Source organism: Oncorhynchus mykiss, chromosome 29 (genome assembly GCF_057628025.1).
Source record: "Oncorhynchus mykiss isolate SJ-2025 chromosome 29, ASM5762802v1, whole genome shotgun sequence".
In the NCBI taxonomy this organism is placed as follows: domain Eukaryota; kingdom Metazoa; phylum Chordata; class Actinopteri; order Salmoniformes; family Salmonidae; genus Oncorhynchus; species Oncorhynchus mykiss.
Genome location: NC_143050.1, coordinates 19,954,334 through 19,971,758, shown reverse-complemented (window position 1 = coordinate 19,971,758; position 17,425 = coordinate 19,954,334). Strand labels below are relative to the sequence as shown.

The window sequence follows — 17,425 nt, the reverse complement described above, 5'->3', positions numbered from 1 at the left end:
TGAGGTGGCGGATGGTCTCCTGAGGGATCTCCTCCCAGACCTGGACTAAAGCATCCGCCAACTCCTGGACAGTCTGTGGTGCAACGTGGCGTTGGTGGATGGAGCGAGACATGATGTCCCAGATGTGCTCAATTGGATTCAGGTCTGCGGAACGGGCGGGCCAGTCCATAGCATCAATGCCTTCCTCTTGCAGGAACTGCTGACACACTCCAGCCACATGAGGTCTAGTATTGTCTTGCATTAGGAGGAACCCTGGGCCAACCGCACCAGCATATGGTCTCACAAGGGGTCTGAGGATCTCATCTCGGTACCTAATGGCAGTCAGGCTACCTCTGGCGAGCACATGGAGGGCTGTGCGGCCCCCCCAAAGAAATGCCACCCCACACCATGACTGACCCACTGCCAAACCGGTCATGCTGGAGGATGTTGCAGGCAGCAGAACGTTCTCCACTGCGTCTCCAGACTGTCACGTGCTCAGTGTGAACCTGCTTTCATCTGTGAAGAGCACAGGGCGCCAGTGGCGAATTTGCCAATCTTGGTGTTCTCTGGCAAATGCCAAACGTCCTGCACGGTGTTGGGCTGTAAGCACAACCCCCACCTGTGGACGTCGGGCCCTCATACCACCCTCATGGAGTCTTTCTGACCGTTTGAGCAGACACATGCACATTTGTGGCCTGCTGGAGGTCATTTTGCAGGGCTCTGGCAGAGCTCCTCCTGCTCCTCCTTGCACAAAGGCGGAGGTAGCAGTCCTGCTGATGGGTTGTTGCCCTCCTACGGCCTCCTCCACGTCTCCTGATGTACAGGCCTGTCTCCTGGTAGCGCCTCCATGCTCTGGACACTACGCTGACAGACACAGCAAACCACCTTGCCACAGCTTGCATTGACGTGCCATCCTGGATGAGCTGCACTACTTGAGCCACTTTGTGGGTTGTAGACTCCGTCTCATGCTACCACTAGAGTGAAAGCACTGCCAGCATTCAAGTGACCAAAACATCAGCCAGGAAGCATAGGAACTGAGAAGTGGTCTGGGGTTATCACCTGCAGAACCACTCCTTTATTGGGGGTGTCTTGCTAATTGCCTATAATTTCCACCTGTTGTCTATTCCAACAGCATGTGAAATGTATTGTCAATCAGTGTTGCTTCCTAAGTGGACAGTTTGATTTCACAGAAGTGTGATTGACTTGGACTTACATTGTGTTTAAGTGTTCCCTTTTTATTTTTTTGAGCAGTGTATATTCTGTTTAGCAGATTCTTTTATCCAAAGCAGTTTAGTCTTGTGTGCATACATTTTATATGTGTAGGTGGTACCTGGAATCAAACTACCCTGAACACTACCCACTACCCTGGCATTACAAGCGCCATGCTCTACCAACTGAGCTACAAAGGACATTAGCGTATTTTGTGTTTTTCGTTGACCAAAAAATGACAATGAAATCGTTTTCAATCCCACTTTGTAACACAATAAAATGTGAAGAAGTCCAACGGGGATGTTTGTGGTGTGGATGTGTAAGATATAAGTAACCAACATCCCTCTCCCCCACCAGTTATCAAAAGAAGTTCCAGGACTGTCCGTGAACAACTTTCCTCTACAGGTAGGCTCCACCTCAAGTCATGACCAACACTTTTTATAATATCAATCTATACTTTTCTAATGTTTGAGCACTTATTGGAATTTGCAAATACCCAATACATTGTCGGTAACCACGTTTTTCTCTCTCCTCCCTCTCTCATCTGTGTAGTCTATGTTCCAGGCAGCCCAGATGGGGAAGGGAGGAATGTATGACAGCCAAGCTGCAAAGATGAAGAAGAAACAGACCATGATGCTTCACTCCGACCCCAGCATCTTAGGTATGCGGACACTCAGTCAATAATACATACAGTATATTTATTAAATGTCTCGCAGCACAGTGAAAAGTAAACTAAATGGAGTGAAGTATTGAATAGTTGATGTTTTTATATGCAGGTGTTAGTCTTATCAAAGAGTAATAACTGGAAGGACAGGCCAAGTTTATTCATCCCATTGGGTCGTATAGCTGCAAAGACAAGATATGACGATACATATCTTGTATCGTCATATCTACACATCTAGACAGCCTATACATCTCTGTTGCTAGGCAGGAACTTAATTGGTTCCTCTCACTGGTGTAGTCATGGTCCTGCCTGATGCTAGAACCTTCATGTATATGTGTAAAATAGGACTGTAGTAGCAGGGTTGCTAGGGTGTGCCCCTCTGGCCCGCCTCCAAGGTTTCTTCTCACTTCTGTTGACTTGACCTCGAGCCGAATTCCTTGCTCCTCCGTAGTTCTGCAGTTGGCCTGCCTTATCAAAAACTAACTGTTGCCCTTCGCCTCCCTCAGTAGCTTTCCATACTCATTCCATATTCACCCTTCATTGACACAGAACATAAATAGTTATCATACATGTAATCAGTAAGTTCGTTCTCAACTAGCCTATATGGATAAATAAAGGTGAAATAAATGTTAAAATATATAGTGATATTTATGTATTAAGTTACTTTCCCATTTTGGGTTCTATCTACAGAATACCGTAAACTTCTGAAATGTACTTTCCAGATGTGAAAAGTAGTGGAATCCATGCTGGATGTGAATAGAAGTGAACCATGGTGTTTCTCCTGCAGGATATTCATTCCTGGGCGCAGGGGACAGGATGAGCTTGGGCGAGATGGAAACAGTGGAAGATTATTGATCCACAGCATCTACCTGAATCCACCTGAGGCCTTATACCTGGCATACGAGACACACACACACACACATTCACAGACCAACACACACACACACACATTCACAGACCGACATACGCACACACACTGACGAATGTGCACTGCTGAGCTACTTTGCCCCCTCTTGGATGAGGACCTTGTAAAGTACTGTTTTCTCCCTCGTCTCTCAGTGAGAGGGGCCGGTAGGGGTGTGCAGAGAGGAGTACCCTTCCGCACTTCTTACAGTTAAGCACCTTAAACTAAACTAATGCACTTTATTACATGGGGTTTCAATATTTGAAATGAAGTTTTGCCTGTTTTTTTGTTTTTGTTGGTTTTAGGATGCAAAATGTGCATATATTATGTATATGATATGAATATACACAAGTGGATGTGTGTGTGCAAACATACCCAAGTAAGGAACTGGAGGTTACATCTCTGATAATAATGGTGAGGGGTTGGGGGAGTGATGAGCATTTGGTTTAGAAAGTATATTCTTTTTTGAAAAGAGACACTGTTGTTTTTTTAAACATTTTATATAAAATGTAAAGCTATAGCAAATTTGCATTTTAAGAAAAACTTGAATGTTTGCACTTACAAAAACAAACAAATTTGTTGTGGATAAGTAGTGGAAGAAAAATGTTTCTGAATGCTGGTGTCTGTGTGGTAGACTCAAAGCCTGCACACTTTTTATTGCTTACAGAGATGCATAAAAAGGCCATGTTTTTACTTTGTTCCATGAAACTTTTTTTTACTTTGTGAAGGATGTATGCAATTTGTGCCCATGTTAGATGTATGAGTGATGAGTAGCCAATGAATGTGTGCATGTTATGTTTGTACATGGGTTCTTTAAGCGAGAGTGGGAGTGGATAGGGCTCTTTTCATCCAATCTTTCACCAGCTTCTCATCCCCTAAATGACTTCATGATGGTCTGCGTTTCTGTCCAGTTACCTGAATGGCCGCTCGTGTTCTGGCATTGGTGCTTCGCTGCCCTCATGCTCTTCTCTCGCGACGAGTCACGGGTATACAGGCTCTGATTCGCTGATTGAACTGTGAAAGCAAATGTCTTGTTTCAAGGCAGATTTCCGAGGTATATTTTACTGCAGTACAGGCCCTGTCTCTCAATCTCACTCTTGTTAAAAGAACCATAAATAGTTCTGTTTAATGATTATCTTCCTTGTGGTTATGAAAGTTGGTAAGACCAGAGAAGTCCCTTGCATTTTTCAAGGGGATCTATTGCCTTTAACGACATGCCAGTGTTGAGGTCTTGCTTTCCTGTTTCCAGGTTGTTTTGCAAGCTATTGCCACTGCTTGTGTGAACCCTGGTTTTTATAGCTAGAATCCTCTCTTTTGTTGCTTTTTGAATCCGTTTGTCTGTTTAAAACAGTGGGAAAGTATTTGGACTTGATGATATGGAGCACTTTTGAGGCTGCTAAGCTTTTGTATTTTTATATTGTTTTTTTTTTGCTTGTAATTTCTTATATCTATTTTCTTTTTTTTCTTTTTTTAAATGAATGTATTCCAAAAACAGAAGAGTGCAGTGAGATGAAGCCAGACTTTAAACAAATGGTAATGCGGAGAGTTGTGGGGATAAAGTATTAGAGTCCCTGAAGATGACATACTGTAAATTTAAACTGAGGTGGACACCGCTGAACACACTGCCTACTGCTCTCTGAAGAACTTCTCGTAATAAGATGAAGACGTCTGTCCATCACCAAGCAATGTTGTCGTCCTCGATAGTCTCTGGATACAGCGGCAAATCTTTTCAAACATGATGGACTCATTACAAACCTATATACCGAGGAAATGGCATGGAAAATGTAGCAGTAGTTTTTCAAAAGATGAATCTGTCTCCTTTTGATCTTTGAATGTCTGGGTTGCAACTTTATTAATTGTCGTCTTTCTCTCTAATTGCCTACAACTTGTGAAAATGGAGAGTTTGAAGATGTGGCTGGAGGAATGATCGGTACTTCATCTGCAAACTGAAACGGTCTTCGCTTTAACCATTTTTTTTATTCATACAAGTCTGGATTATATTTTTTATTTAAAAAAAAAAAATCAAGAGAAAAAGGAGAATGGACCATTTTGTTTTAGACTGGTGACAACTAATATGTGGTTATCATTTGAATCCATGTGTTTCTCAAGAAGAGATCCGGAGATTGCGTGAGGAGATGGATAAAAAAATCTATGACTCCTTTCACGCTTGTTCCTCAGGCCAGCCTCCTTGCCATAGCTGATCCCCCTCTGTACAACATGTCTCATGGGGTTTGGTGGGCTGGGACCATGTGACTATAGGTTGCCAGTTTTAAATTATGGACATTTTAAAGAGATTCAACAAATGTTCAAAGAAATTAAAATATACTGGAGAGAACACATTTTTATAACACAGGCCTCCAATTGGAACCTTTTGAAACCCAAAACTACTGGACAATGGACTGACGGGGGGGGGGGGGGGGGTAAAAATGTGTTCATCTTCCACTTGTGCTTTTGTTGGTTTTAGTCACAGAACAGAGTGTAGGGAGATGGACAGGTTTGTGGACTATGTGAGATGCCTCTGTCTCCTAGTATTTACTCTTCTACTGGACACGGATTGCCTTTCCCTGGACATTCTCCACAAGAAAGGACAGCATTGAGGATGACCTTGACACAGATTCTTCGGTGTATCAGAACAATACTGCACTGACCTTCAGAGAGCCACAGAAGGCAAGTTGATGTGACCATCTGCTTTTAGGAAGGGGCTCACTGGGGGAAATGTATATTCTTTGTTAGATGTACTTTTGCTGAATTTCTAGGTTACTGGCTACCTGAAGTTGCATGTAGGACAGGTAGAGGCACAGGGGAACTAGATAAATGATTTGACTAAAGATTATATTTAATAGCTTGCTGTACCAACAATGATAGTTATTCAGAGGAGAGTTGGGTAATTAATAGGTTCTTCAAGATGTGTCCGTTTAATGAGATTGGACATCTAGATATATCCTGGTGTCTGGACAAGCCGCTCTGTTCCTCATGCTATACCCAGGGGGGTCTGGGATTTAATATTAGTCTGATATTAATCTATTATGATCCGGGTTATAGCGTTTAATCATCCTTGTCTTAATAGTGCTGTCTTGTTTCTGCAGGCCAGGAGGATACCTCATGGACACTTGCCACCATCTCCTTGCTTGGTCCATGTAGTGGCCCTTCTGCTGGATGACCAGCTGCAAATAGAGGTGTATCGTGGGCTAAGACGTGTGGGCTCTCATACCCTGAATGACTGGGCTGTTCTGGACCACAGCTGGACATGGGATTGTCTCTGAGAGGAGCAGACAGTAAAGGAGAGAGACTCCCAGACACAAGCTTTATCCTGGACTGGACTAGACAGAGGAAGACTGAACCCAGCTGATCGAGGTCTCAACAAGGAGTTAAGACTCATGCACACATGCACCCACACACAGATCTGGTTGGCAAGTTTCAACTCCTGGATGTAAATAGTGAATGTTTAATTTGACTTTACTGGTTGTTGTGTAAGAATTTGACTCATTTGGTTTTACTTGCCTTAACTGGACAGAATAAAATTGCCCATGAGTGATATCCCCTCCCCACCACCCCTACGTAGTAATAGGTTTGACCTGGTGGAGTGTATGGAATGATGACTGGGTTGGTTTGGGACATCCAAAATGAGTGAAGTAATGGGTATTCGTGAGAATGCTAAAACTATTAGAGGAATGTTTGTAAAGCAAAATTGGTTTAAAGAAGTTTTGGGGAAATGTTATGGTTATTGCCTCTTCTTGCTACTCAAACACAGCACAGCAGAATTTTAGATGGGGCTGGGCATTGTAAATAGTTTTTACTTTGAAGAGAAGTGTAACAGAATAAATAAACTAATGTGTGAAATGCAATATTAATGTGTCACATTCTCTCCATATTGTTTTAAAGGGAAGACCGATCAACACATGTTGACCTTGCGCAGCGAGTTGCCGTCATATTGCATCTGACCACAGAAAATGTTCTGTTCCTTTCCGGATGATTCCACATGTTGAATTGCCAGCTTTTGTCAACACCCAGCAGGAGATCTACTGTGCAAGACGGATGTTCTTTGTTGGTCTGTCTTTCCTTTTTAACACTAAATCATGTATATCTTCCTGCAGTTTTACATGTTGCCCACATGGGGGCATGGTATGTTCAGTTTTATTGTCCTGTACTCCACACTCCTTTCTGCTTTCCCAATCATCAAACCGCTGGAAATGAGCTGCTGAATTGTTACATTGTAAAGGAAAAGCATCTGATACAGCAGTGGTTACAAAACTGTGGGGCGCTACCTTTTTGTGTGTGTGTGTTTCATCAGTTCCTCTTGTCATGCCAGTCATTGCATACCTTAGAGCTATAACTTGTCAGAAATGTCCTGATCAACTAGCCCATGCCAGCAGGCAAGTTTTAAAAATTGCCCATAGATATTGCTGTAATTTTTTAGTCACTCGTATCACATCAATACATGTTAGACATGGTAAAATGTCCAAGACAATGTGCTTTAAAACTGCAGTTTTCTTTGCACCCCATTACAAAATGTGTAGAATTGCAGGAAATAAGCTTTAAACCTGTAAAATTCTCTCCACCAAGAGGGGTGTGAACAGTGCTTGTGCTCTTAGAAATAGTGTATGCGCAGGGGGGTGGCTGGATGTTCGCCAATACTTGAAGGGTGGCAACAAGTGAAAAGGTTTGGGAACCCCTTGTCGTGATGTGTGTTTTGTCCTATATTTGTAATCACAGCCCCCATCCCCACAGGGGGTATTTTGCCTTTTGGTAGGCCGTCATTGTAAATAAAAATGTGTTAACTGACTTGCCTCGAAAAAAAGCTAAAAGCTTGTTACTACACATTGGTAATTTCATATGTAATCTCTCAGATCTACGTAAACATAACTAGTACTGTGGAACCTGTTGCAGGAATTTGATGTGGGGGATAACTAGCAGTAGTTCTGTTTTTTTTGTCATTGGTTATTTGGACAAATCATATTTTCTTAGGTGTTAGCATCTTTTGGAAGGGAAGGGACATTCGGCCCGGCCCGTAACTTGCAAAGAAAGATGGAGCTCCTTGTGCCAATCTTTCTTAATCGGTTCTCTTAACACATATGTTCCCAGAACTTAATCAAGCAGCTGACCAATTACGTGAGACCTTAGTTCTGGGTTAACCAAGATTAGCCATACTGCATCTGCCACAATATTTGGGACAAAATCTGACACATTTTCAGAAAGTTATGGTCAACATAACTGACCTATAAGGTACATATCAGAGAGAGCTGTATAAAATGCTTTTAAAATGGAAACCTTGATGAATGTTTAACTTTTTGACAAATGGTTCTGAAGTGTCATGAAATTGTTTCAAATTATAAACTCAGCAAAAAAGAAATGTCTCTATCAGGATCCTTTCATAGAGAATTTGTAAAAATCAATATAACTTCATTGTAAAGGGTTTAAACACTGTTTCCCATGCTTGTTCAATGAACCATAAACAATTAATGAAAATGCACCTGTGGAACGGTCATTAAGACACTAACTGCTTACAGACGGTAGGCAATTAAGGTCACAGTTATGCAAACTTAGGACACTAAAGAGGACTTTCTTCTGACACTGGAAAAACACCAAAAGAAAGATGCCCAGGGTCCCTGCTCATCTGCGTGAATGTGCCTTAGGCATGCTGCAAGGAGGCATGAGGACTGCAGATGTGGCCAGGGCAATAAATTGCAATGTCCGTACTGTGAGACACCTAAGACGGTGCTGCAGGGAGACAGGACGGAAAGCTGATTGTCCTCGCAGTGGCAGACCACGTGTAACAACACCTGCACAGGATCGGTACCCCTAAACATCACACCTGCGGGACAGGATATACAGGATGGCAACAACTGCCCGAGTTACACCAGGAATGCACAATCCCTCCATCTGTGCTCAGACTGTCCGCAATAGGCTGGAGAGGGCTTGTGTGCCTGTTGTAAGGCAGGTCCTCACCAGACATCACCGAAAACGTCGCCTATGGGCACAAACCCACCGTCGCTGGACCAGACAGGACTGACAAAAAGTGGTCTTCACTGACAAGTTGTGGTTTTGTCTCACTAGGGGTGATGGTCAGATTCGCGTTTATCGTCGAAGGAATGAGCGTTACACAGAGGCCTGTACTCTGGAGCGGGATTGATTTGGAGGTGGAGGGTCCGTCATGGTCTGGGGCGGTGTGTCACAGCATCATCGGACTGAGCTTGTTGCCATTGCAGGAAATCTCAACGCTGTGCGTTACAGGGAAGAGATCCTCCTCCCTCGTGGTATCCTTCCTGCAGACCCATCCTGACGTGACCCTCCAGCATGGCAATGCCACCAGCCATACTGCTCATTCTGTGTGTGATTTCCTGCAAGACAGGAATGTCAGTGTTCTGACATGGCCAGCGAAGAGCCCAGATCTCAATCCCATTGAGCACGTCTGGGACCTGTTGGATCGGAGGGTGAGGGCAGGGCCGTACCCTCCCCAGAAATGTCCAGGAACTTGCAGGTGCCTTGGTGGAAGAGTGGTTGTAACATCTCACAGCCAGAACTGGCAAATCGGGTGCAGTCAATGAGGAGGAGATGCATTGCAGTACTTAATGCAGCTGGTGGCCACACCAGATACTGACTGTTACTTTTTGATTTTGACCCCCACTTTGTTCAAGGACACATTATTCCATTATTCCATTGTTCTTTTTATGTCTCAGTTGTTGAAACTTGTTATGTTCATACAAATATTTACACATGTTATGTTTGCTGAAAATAAACACAAAGTATATATACATTAGCTACAACTATTGTTTAAAAACTGCCCGTATTGTGCCATTCCATTTACTGGAGCGGCTATGTTTTTTTCATTTGTAACTTTGTGGATATAGGCACCAAATTGCACACACACACTGCTAGAGTTTTAAAAAGATTTGTATATTCAGGTCCGTCACAGAATTCACTCATTAAAATATTAATATAAAAAATGTTCCAATAAGGTTGCCAAACAACTCAATGTGACCTTATATTGGCCAATTTCGCATGACCATATCTGTATGAAACATAATTGTAGTATGCCCAAAAATATCTTAATGTTAAGTGATGTAGAGTATGCAACCACATGAGCCAGGTGTGCCAGTTATAGAAGATTGACACAATTCTGTGAATAATTGAATAATGTGCCCAAAGATCTGTCTGCATTTCTGAAGATGTTACCTCAATTCTGTGAATAATTTGACATCTTTATATCTGGTTCATGTGGTTGTGTATTCAACATCACTAGAAACATTAAGATGTTTTTGGGCATAAAACAATTACAATTCAAATGGGTAAGACCACGTTTAATTGTATGGTGGCCATATTAGAAGAAAAAAATGCTTCACCAGAGACATTTTTGGAACGCTGAGGTCAACAGAAATTACCTTTGACCTCTTTCCAATTATATTATTAAAGGGTTGAAGTGAGCAATAACTTGTTGTATACCGACCATTGTTTGTCATAGGGTAAAATCCCTATTGGACAAATGTATGGGCTGGAGGGATGAGAATGATAACACATTGAAAGCTACCATAGCAGTGCAGCAATCACACATTTTCCAACTCTAGGGACATAGCCCTTCAAAAATCACTGGGACATGGTTAGCCCAAGTGAGCCCTCCACCCTTGTCATAATGGTGAAAGAGGATAGAAATTGTAAATGATGGAAGTTCAGACTACTGTTTCCTATAGATTAGAGGGCATTTTTAATCTAGGAATGTGTGAAGATAATGGTCAATGGCTGCAACCTGGTCTCAGAGCATTGTGTATTATTATGTACATAAATCTGAGACCAAGTATGAAATGTTACATTTCATATGTATTCATTTGTGGATGTCCAGAATCTATTTTGTTTTTGTTACACATTACAATTAATTTGTTACGAATTTGAAAAACGTATATGTTATAAATTCTGGTTATGTGCCAAACATTAGCTATCTTGCCATGTTAGCTAGGCTAGGGGTTAAGTTTAGGATTTAGGTTAAAGGGTTAGCTAACATGCTATGTAGTTGCGAAGTAGTAAGTGGTTGAAAAGTTTAACTTTTTGCGTGTAGGGGGCAGTATTTTCGCTTTTGGCTAAAAAACGTACCCATTTGAAACTGCCTATTTCTCTACCCCAGAAACTAAAATATGCATATAATTGTCAGATTAGGATAGAAAACACTAAAGTTTCCAAAACTGTAAAAATATTGTCTGTGAGTATAACATAACTGATATTGCAGGTGAAAACCTGAGGAAAATCCAATCAGGAAGTGCCTCTTATTTTGAAACCTCTCTGTTCCTATGCATGCAGGATATCAACCAGATTCCTTTTTCTATGGCTTCCCTAAGGTGTCAACAGTCGTTAGACATAGTTTCAGGCTTTTATTTTGAAAAATGTGTGTGAAAGATCACATTGCGTAAGTGGATAGGTGGGGGCTCTCAGAGTGGGTTTTGCGCTACAGAGTAAAGCGTCCATTGTTCCTCCCGGTGTTATTGAAAAACCTACACACCCGGTTGATATATTATCGAATATGTATTTTAAAAACAACCTGAGGATTGATTATAAAAAACGTTTGACGTGTTTCTGTGGACATTATGGATATTATTTGGAATTTTCGTCTGCGTTGTCATGACCGCTCTTTCCTGTGGATTTCTGAACATAACGCAACAAACAAACTGAGGTATTTTGGGTATAAAAATAATCTTTATAGAACAAAAGGAACATTTGTTGTGTAACTGGGAGTCTCGTGAGTGAAAACATTTGATGATCATCAAAGGTAAACGGTTAATTTGATTGCTTTTCTGATTTGTGACCAAGCTTCCTGATGCTAAGTGTACATAATGTTATGTTATGCTATCGATAAACTTACACAAATGCTTGGATTGATTTCGCTGTAAAGCATAATTTCAAAATCTGAGACGACAGGTGGATTAACAAAAGGCTAAACTGTGTTTTGCAATATTGCACTTGTGATTTCATGAATATTAATATTTTTTAGGAATATTATTTGACTGTGGCGCTATGCTATTCAGCAGTTGCGGACTAAAATGATCCCGCTAACGGGATGGTTAGAGCCAAGAAGTTAAGTAGCAAAAATTACAAAGTTGTCTGTGATGAGATTCAAACTTGTAACCTTTGGGTTGCTAGACTTTGTTATATGCATACCCATCCAGCCCGACCAACCACCCTACTTTTGTTTTTCCTTAAGTAACAATATGTCCTACATAACGTAACATATATCTTACTAAATGAAGGATATTGGATGTACGTACATAATAATACGAAATAGTCTGAGACCAGGTTGACAATAGAGCTACACTGGAACACACACATTTAGTTGGCATAGACCACTCCAGTCCATCCCTCCCCCTCCTCCTAGCTGCTCTCTATCAGCGTGAACAATAGTACGATATTTTGAGTGCAGAGCGTTAGAGAAGGATGCAACGAACGCAAAGTGGTATTGTGAACAGGAGAAGAGACCAGAATAAGTTAACCGGGATGCATTATTTTTGAATGCGCCAATTTTCACACCGACACTTCGCCTGTCATTCAAGTTTGCTAGAAGAAGTTTTTACCAATATTGTGCCATAAAAGATAACAGACGGATGGAAGGGGCTATTTTTGTCCGCTAAGACTCAAAGGGATAAAATAATGGAGACAACTCTGAAAGCAATAACGCGTTAATAAGCATTCAAGTGATGCAGTGTTTATATGAGCACAGAGGACAGCCCATTATCAATTTGGGTCAGTGAATGCTCGCTTATATACCATAGTCCAATGTTGTATGCGTGCAGAGGGAAATTGGAGCGAGCAAGCCTGCGCATCTGGATGGCAAGGTAGTTTATGGCACTTTGCAAAATAATAGATAAACGCCCACTATACAAAATTATCCTTTCAAGGTAGCCTATTGGTAGGAATTTACACTGATAATCTGGACAATCGGTGCATATTCATTTGGAGAGTGGGTGGACAGTGGCCTTATCATCATGCAATGTCCCGTATTGCTGGACACGTTTCAAACCAGAAACCTACATGTGGCCGCTGATACACTTTAAACGCAAGACTAGAGAGGCCGACACATTGTATCCCCTCACACATTCCAACTACTGTGAGTGTTGTCTCTGGTTGATTGTTTTTGTTGTTGAAGTTTTTCCTTAGGTGTTTGCCCAAGTCACGCTATAGCTGTGCACACCGAGGGATTTAGTGAACTTCGTTCGCACTCTTTGTCTAACTCGATTCCCCGTCCCTTCTTTTTTCGGGGGTAAAACGACAGTAGAGAGCCAAGGAGCAGGAATGGCTTTCGCGTTTTGGGACGGCTGTAATGGTTTGGGATTTATTTTGATTTTTCTTGTGGATTTACTGGGAATAACTGCAAGTAACATGGAACCTATTTATTGGAATACATTGAACAAGAGGTAAGTGGTTAAACTTTAATTTCATATAGGCTTGCATACCGTACTTTAGATTTGTCATACATTTTCCCCAAAAACACATTGCTGTCCGATTATGACTGACTGAATAGATAATGCAAAGGACACCGTTCCTTGACTGCCGATCAAAGCATGAAGAACTGTAGGTTATATTGGTGACATTGCATGCAGTCCGGCAGAGTGGCATTTGAAGACAGATATTAAACGGTTTACAATTACCACCTCATGGGGACCATACCTTTAGGACACTGAATGATTATTCTGTGAGCTTCGATTTCAGGTCTCGAATTACATGGTTTCACTCAATATCCAACTGTAGACTAGGCTAGCCTAGGCCTAGTTGTTGCTGGTGGAGATGAGTGGTGGTGTGGATACTGACTTCGTTGGAGAGGATTACGGTCGAGGAAGGAGTTTACTGGCAACCGGTCCTATTCAACAGATCGGTGTTAAATATAGACCAGTGTAAAACCACAGCATACCCTTTCTGTCCATAGAGAGCAAGGAGATGGTAATGGGGTTGTTATGCAAGGGAATGCCTGTTTTTGGCAAACTGCTATTATGTCAGGGTTGCGTGAGAGAGGGGGTGGTCTTCACGCATGATTGCACCCTCATAAAAGGTCGCGTGCGTGTAGTCCGCTCGTTCGTTCCTCGATCCCCTCCCGCCTGTGCAAACTCATGCTAAGGTTGGAATCCACCCGAAATGGACACTATGAAAGCCAGTGAGAACCTGGCCTGGATTTGTCCCACACTGTTCAAGCAAGTCCCTCTTTTATCAAAGCTCAGACTCTCACATATTCTGGTAAGCATGCGGTAATTCTGCATCAATTCATTTTAAGGTGTTGGGGGTTTAGCCCAATGCAAGTAGGGGTGTCCAGGTCATTCTCAATTGGCAACAAAATAGGAATTTCAACAGCTTAAATGCATGGATTTGGTGAACATTGAGATATAAGAGAGAAAATATTTTTCAGGAAACTTGCACCTTCACACCTGCCACAGCAGACACTTCCAGTACTCAATTACAATAGCTACTGTGGGTCTCTCTACAATAGAGCACATACATCTACAGTGTATTGCCAAAAACGACCATACCACTCAACAACTTCAACAACACACACACACACACACACACACACACACACACAGAGAGAGAGACACTTAACAGTAATTAGAATCCATAGAGCAGCTTTAAGTGGTAGTCTACTTTCTCTGTGTTGTCTGTTGCTGTCTCTTTTGTCTAGACTCCATTCTCATCCTGTCCTGGTTGTTAAGTGTAAAAGTAAACAATTGTTTTATTAGTAATTTCACAGGCTTTTTCACCTCACCTGATAATTCTTTGTTAACCATGTTTAACCTTTTCACTGTTTGTATTTCACCTGTTATAATCTGTGCAAGTAAATACAACTAATTAGAATGTATAGATCAGCTAGAAGGGAATACAGTCTCTGTGCTCAACCCACCTCTGTTCTCTTTCCGTCTGCCCTCTGTCACTTTCTCTGTTTTGTCTGTTACTGTCTCATGTAGGGTTGGGCGGTTATTTTATATATACAGTATACTGAACAAAAATATAAACGCAACATGCATCAATTTCAACGATTTTATGGAGGTACAGTTCATAAGGAACTCAGTCAATTTAAATAATACCATTAGGCCCTAATCTATGGATTTCACATGACTGGCAGGAGGCCAGCCATGGCTGGGCCTGGGAGGGCATCGGCACACCCACTTGGGAGCCAGGACCAACCAATCAGAATGAGTTTTTCCCCACAAAAGGGCTTTATTACTGACAGAAATACCCCTTAGATTCATAAGCTGTCCGGGTGGCTGGTCTCAGATGATCCCGCAGGTGGAGAAGTCGGGTGTGGAGGTCCTAGGCTGGTGTCATTACACGTGGGCTGCGGTTGTGAGGCCGGTTGGACCTACTGCCAAATTCTGTAAAATGACGTTGGAGGCGGCTTATGGTAGAGAAATTAACATTAAATTCTGTGGCAACAGCTCTGGTGGACATTCCTGCAGTCAGCATGCCAATTGCGCACTCCCTCAACATTGAGACATCTGTGGCATTGTGTTGTTGTGTGACAGAATTGCACTCTTAAATGTGCAAATTGCACAATTTAAGGGTGGCCTTTTATTGTCCCCAGCACCTGTGTAATGATCATGCTGTTTAATAAGTTCTTGATATGCCGCACATGTCAGGTGGATGGATTATCTTGGAAAAGGAGAAATGCCTACTAACAAAGATGTTAACAAATTTGTGCACAAAATTTGAGAGAAATAAGCTTTTTGTGCGAATGGCACATTTCTGAGATCTTTTATTTCAGCTCAGGAAACATTGGGACCAAGAATTTACATATTGTGTTTATATTTTTTATTCAGTGTGTGTGTATACTATTTTTTAAAGCATTTTTTTTACGCACAAAGCCATTTAGGCAACATGGATCTTGATCCAGGAGGGTATTGAATGTCTCTAATCTGGGTACCTGTCTTTTTAGCTAACATGCCTCTCGATGTCACTGCCAAAGAGACTGGCCTTAAGGCAATCTCAACGTTCAATATGCAGCTGGTTTTACGGCGGAGTTGCTCATTGGTTGTTGGAAATAACATTTATTTTCCATGACAACATGTGGAACCTCAAATAGAATTATAAAGTCAAAAACAAACATTTAGCTTTTAGATAGACAAGTAGTTTTATTTTTAGAAAATCTTTTTGAGGTTGGAATTACAGGATCTATTTAGTTTGAGAATTTAGTGAGTTAGCAACTTTTGACAGACTGGTTTTGTCTGGACAAACCAAAACCACATACCAATGTGTTCTGTGGAGAAAAGGTTCCTGTATTTGGATAATTATTTTGATTGGAGTATAGCTTTTTGGGCCCCCCGAGTGGCGCAGCGGTCGAAGGCACTGCATCTCATCTCTTGTCTGGTGTCCCTCCATCAAATTCTACTCTCCTGTTGCTGTCTCTGTCTTGTCTGGTGTCCCTCCATCATATCCTACTCTTCTGTTGCTGTCTTGTCTGGTGTCCCTCCATCATATCCTACTCTCCTGTTGCTGTCTCTGTCTTGTCTGGTGTCCCTACATCATATCCTACTCTCCTGTTGCTGTCTCTGTCTTGTCTGGTGTCCCTCCATCATATCCTACTCTCCTGTTGCTGTCTCTGTCTTGTCTGGTGTCCCTCCATCATATCCTACTCTTCTGTTGCTGTCTTGTCTGGTGTCCCTCCATCATATCCTACTCTTCTGTTGCTGTTGCTGTCTTGTCTGGTGTCCCTCCATCATATCCTACTCTTCTGTTGCTGTCTCTGTCTTGTCTGGTGTCCCTCCATCATATCCTACTCTCCTGTTGCTGTCTCTGTCTTGTCTGGTGTCCCTACATCATATCCTACTCTCCTGTTGCTGTCTCTGTCTTGTCTGGTGTCCCTCCATCATATCCTACTCTCCTGTTGCTGTCTCTGTCTTGTCTGGTGTCCCTCCATCATATCCTACTCTTCTGTTGCTGTCTTGTCTGGTGTCCCTCCATCATATCCTACTCTTCTGTTGCTGTTGCTGTCTTGTCTGGTGTCCCTCCATCATATCCTACTCTTCTGTTGCTGTCTCTGTCTTGTCTGGTGTCCCTCCATCATATCCTACTATCCTGTTGCTGTCTCTGTCTTGTCTGTGTGGTGGGTGGGTGTGAGTGAGTGTGTGTGTGTGGGGTTAGGGATTGCAGGGGTCTTCTGACATCTAAAGCCGAGTCGTGTATGCTTGGTAAATGACTGTAAACAGTTCTGAGTGCAGTCTGTCATCGCTCCAGGGGAAGTTGTTGTACAACTCTCCCCCTCAAATGGGCATTAAAAATTCATCCTTCACAGGCTGCTCAATATTTAATGAATCGTCTGCTAATTGGCTGAGGATAAAAGCCTGCTTAACTGGGCTAAGCGTTTCAGATTAAAACATTTTAAAGATTGGGAAAAGAAAGGAAATACCGATACAGTGTCAGGAGACTGAGCTCTCTGCATCTTCACATGTTCATCCTTATTACCCCCTTACACTGCCTTATATAGCCAGAGTGTTACATCCCCAGGTTAGGAGTGCGTGTGATTTGTGTATGAGAAAGGAGTAGGTGTGTGTTTATTTGCTTGTGTATTTTTTGTGTTTGTGCATGTTGTTCCCAGGGGTGTGGGTATCGTTGTTGTTGGTCTGTGTGTGTGTGAATTCCCAATCAGTCACTCAGCATCTGACTCAGTTGGGGTGTTCAGGGGCGAGCAAGATGAAAGATCATTGTGTGAG

General features: G+C 42.2%; 2 protein-coding genes across 5 annotated transcripts in view; both read left to right on the top strand.

The window, feature by feature from the left end:
- Positions 1-7,538, top strand: part of gigyf1b (GRB10 interacting GYF protein 1b) — a 34,653-nt gene extending 27,115 nt beyond the window's left edge. For all 4 annotated transcript variants that reach the window (XM_090226761.1, XM_090226763.1, XM_090226760.1 and 1 more), the window contains 4 exons: positions 1,546-1,593; positions 1,741-1,849; positions 2,640-5,423; positions 5,843-7,538. In XM_090226761.1, the coding sequence (XP_090082887.1) occupies positions 1,546-1,593; positions 1,741-1,849; positions 2,640-2,707 (225 nt within the window). In that variant the 3' untranslated portion in view covers positions 2,708-5,423; positions 5,843-7,538. The remainder of the gene's footprint in view (positions 1-1,545; positions 1,594-1,740; positions 1,850-2,639; positions 5,424-5,842) is intronic.
- Positions 7,539-12,128: 4,590 nt separating this feature from the next.
- LOC110509926 (ephrin-B2) overlaps positions 12,129-17,425 on the top strand; it is a 77,325-nt gene continuing 72,028 nt past the window's right edge. Inside the window, exon 1 of the mRNA XM_021591146.3 lies at positions 12,129-13,147. Within this exon, the coding sequence (XP_021446821.3) occupies positions 13,026-13,147 (122 nt within the window). The 5' untranslated portion in view covers positions 12,129-13,025. The remainder of the gene's footprint in view (positions 13,148-17,425) is intronic.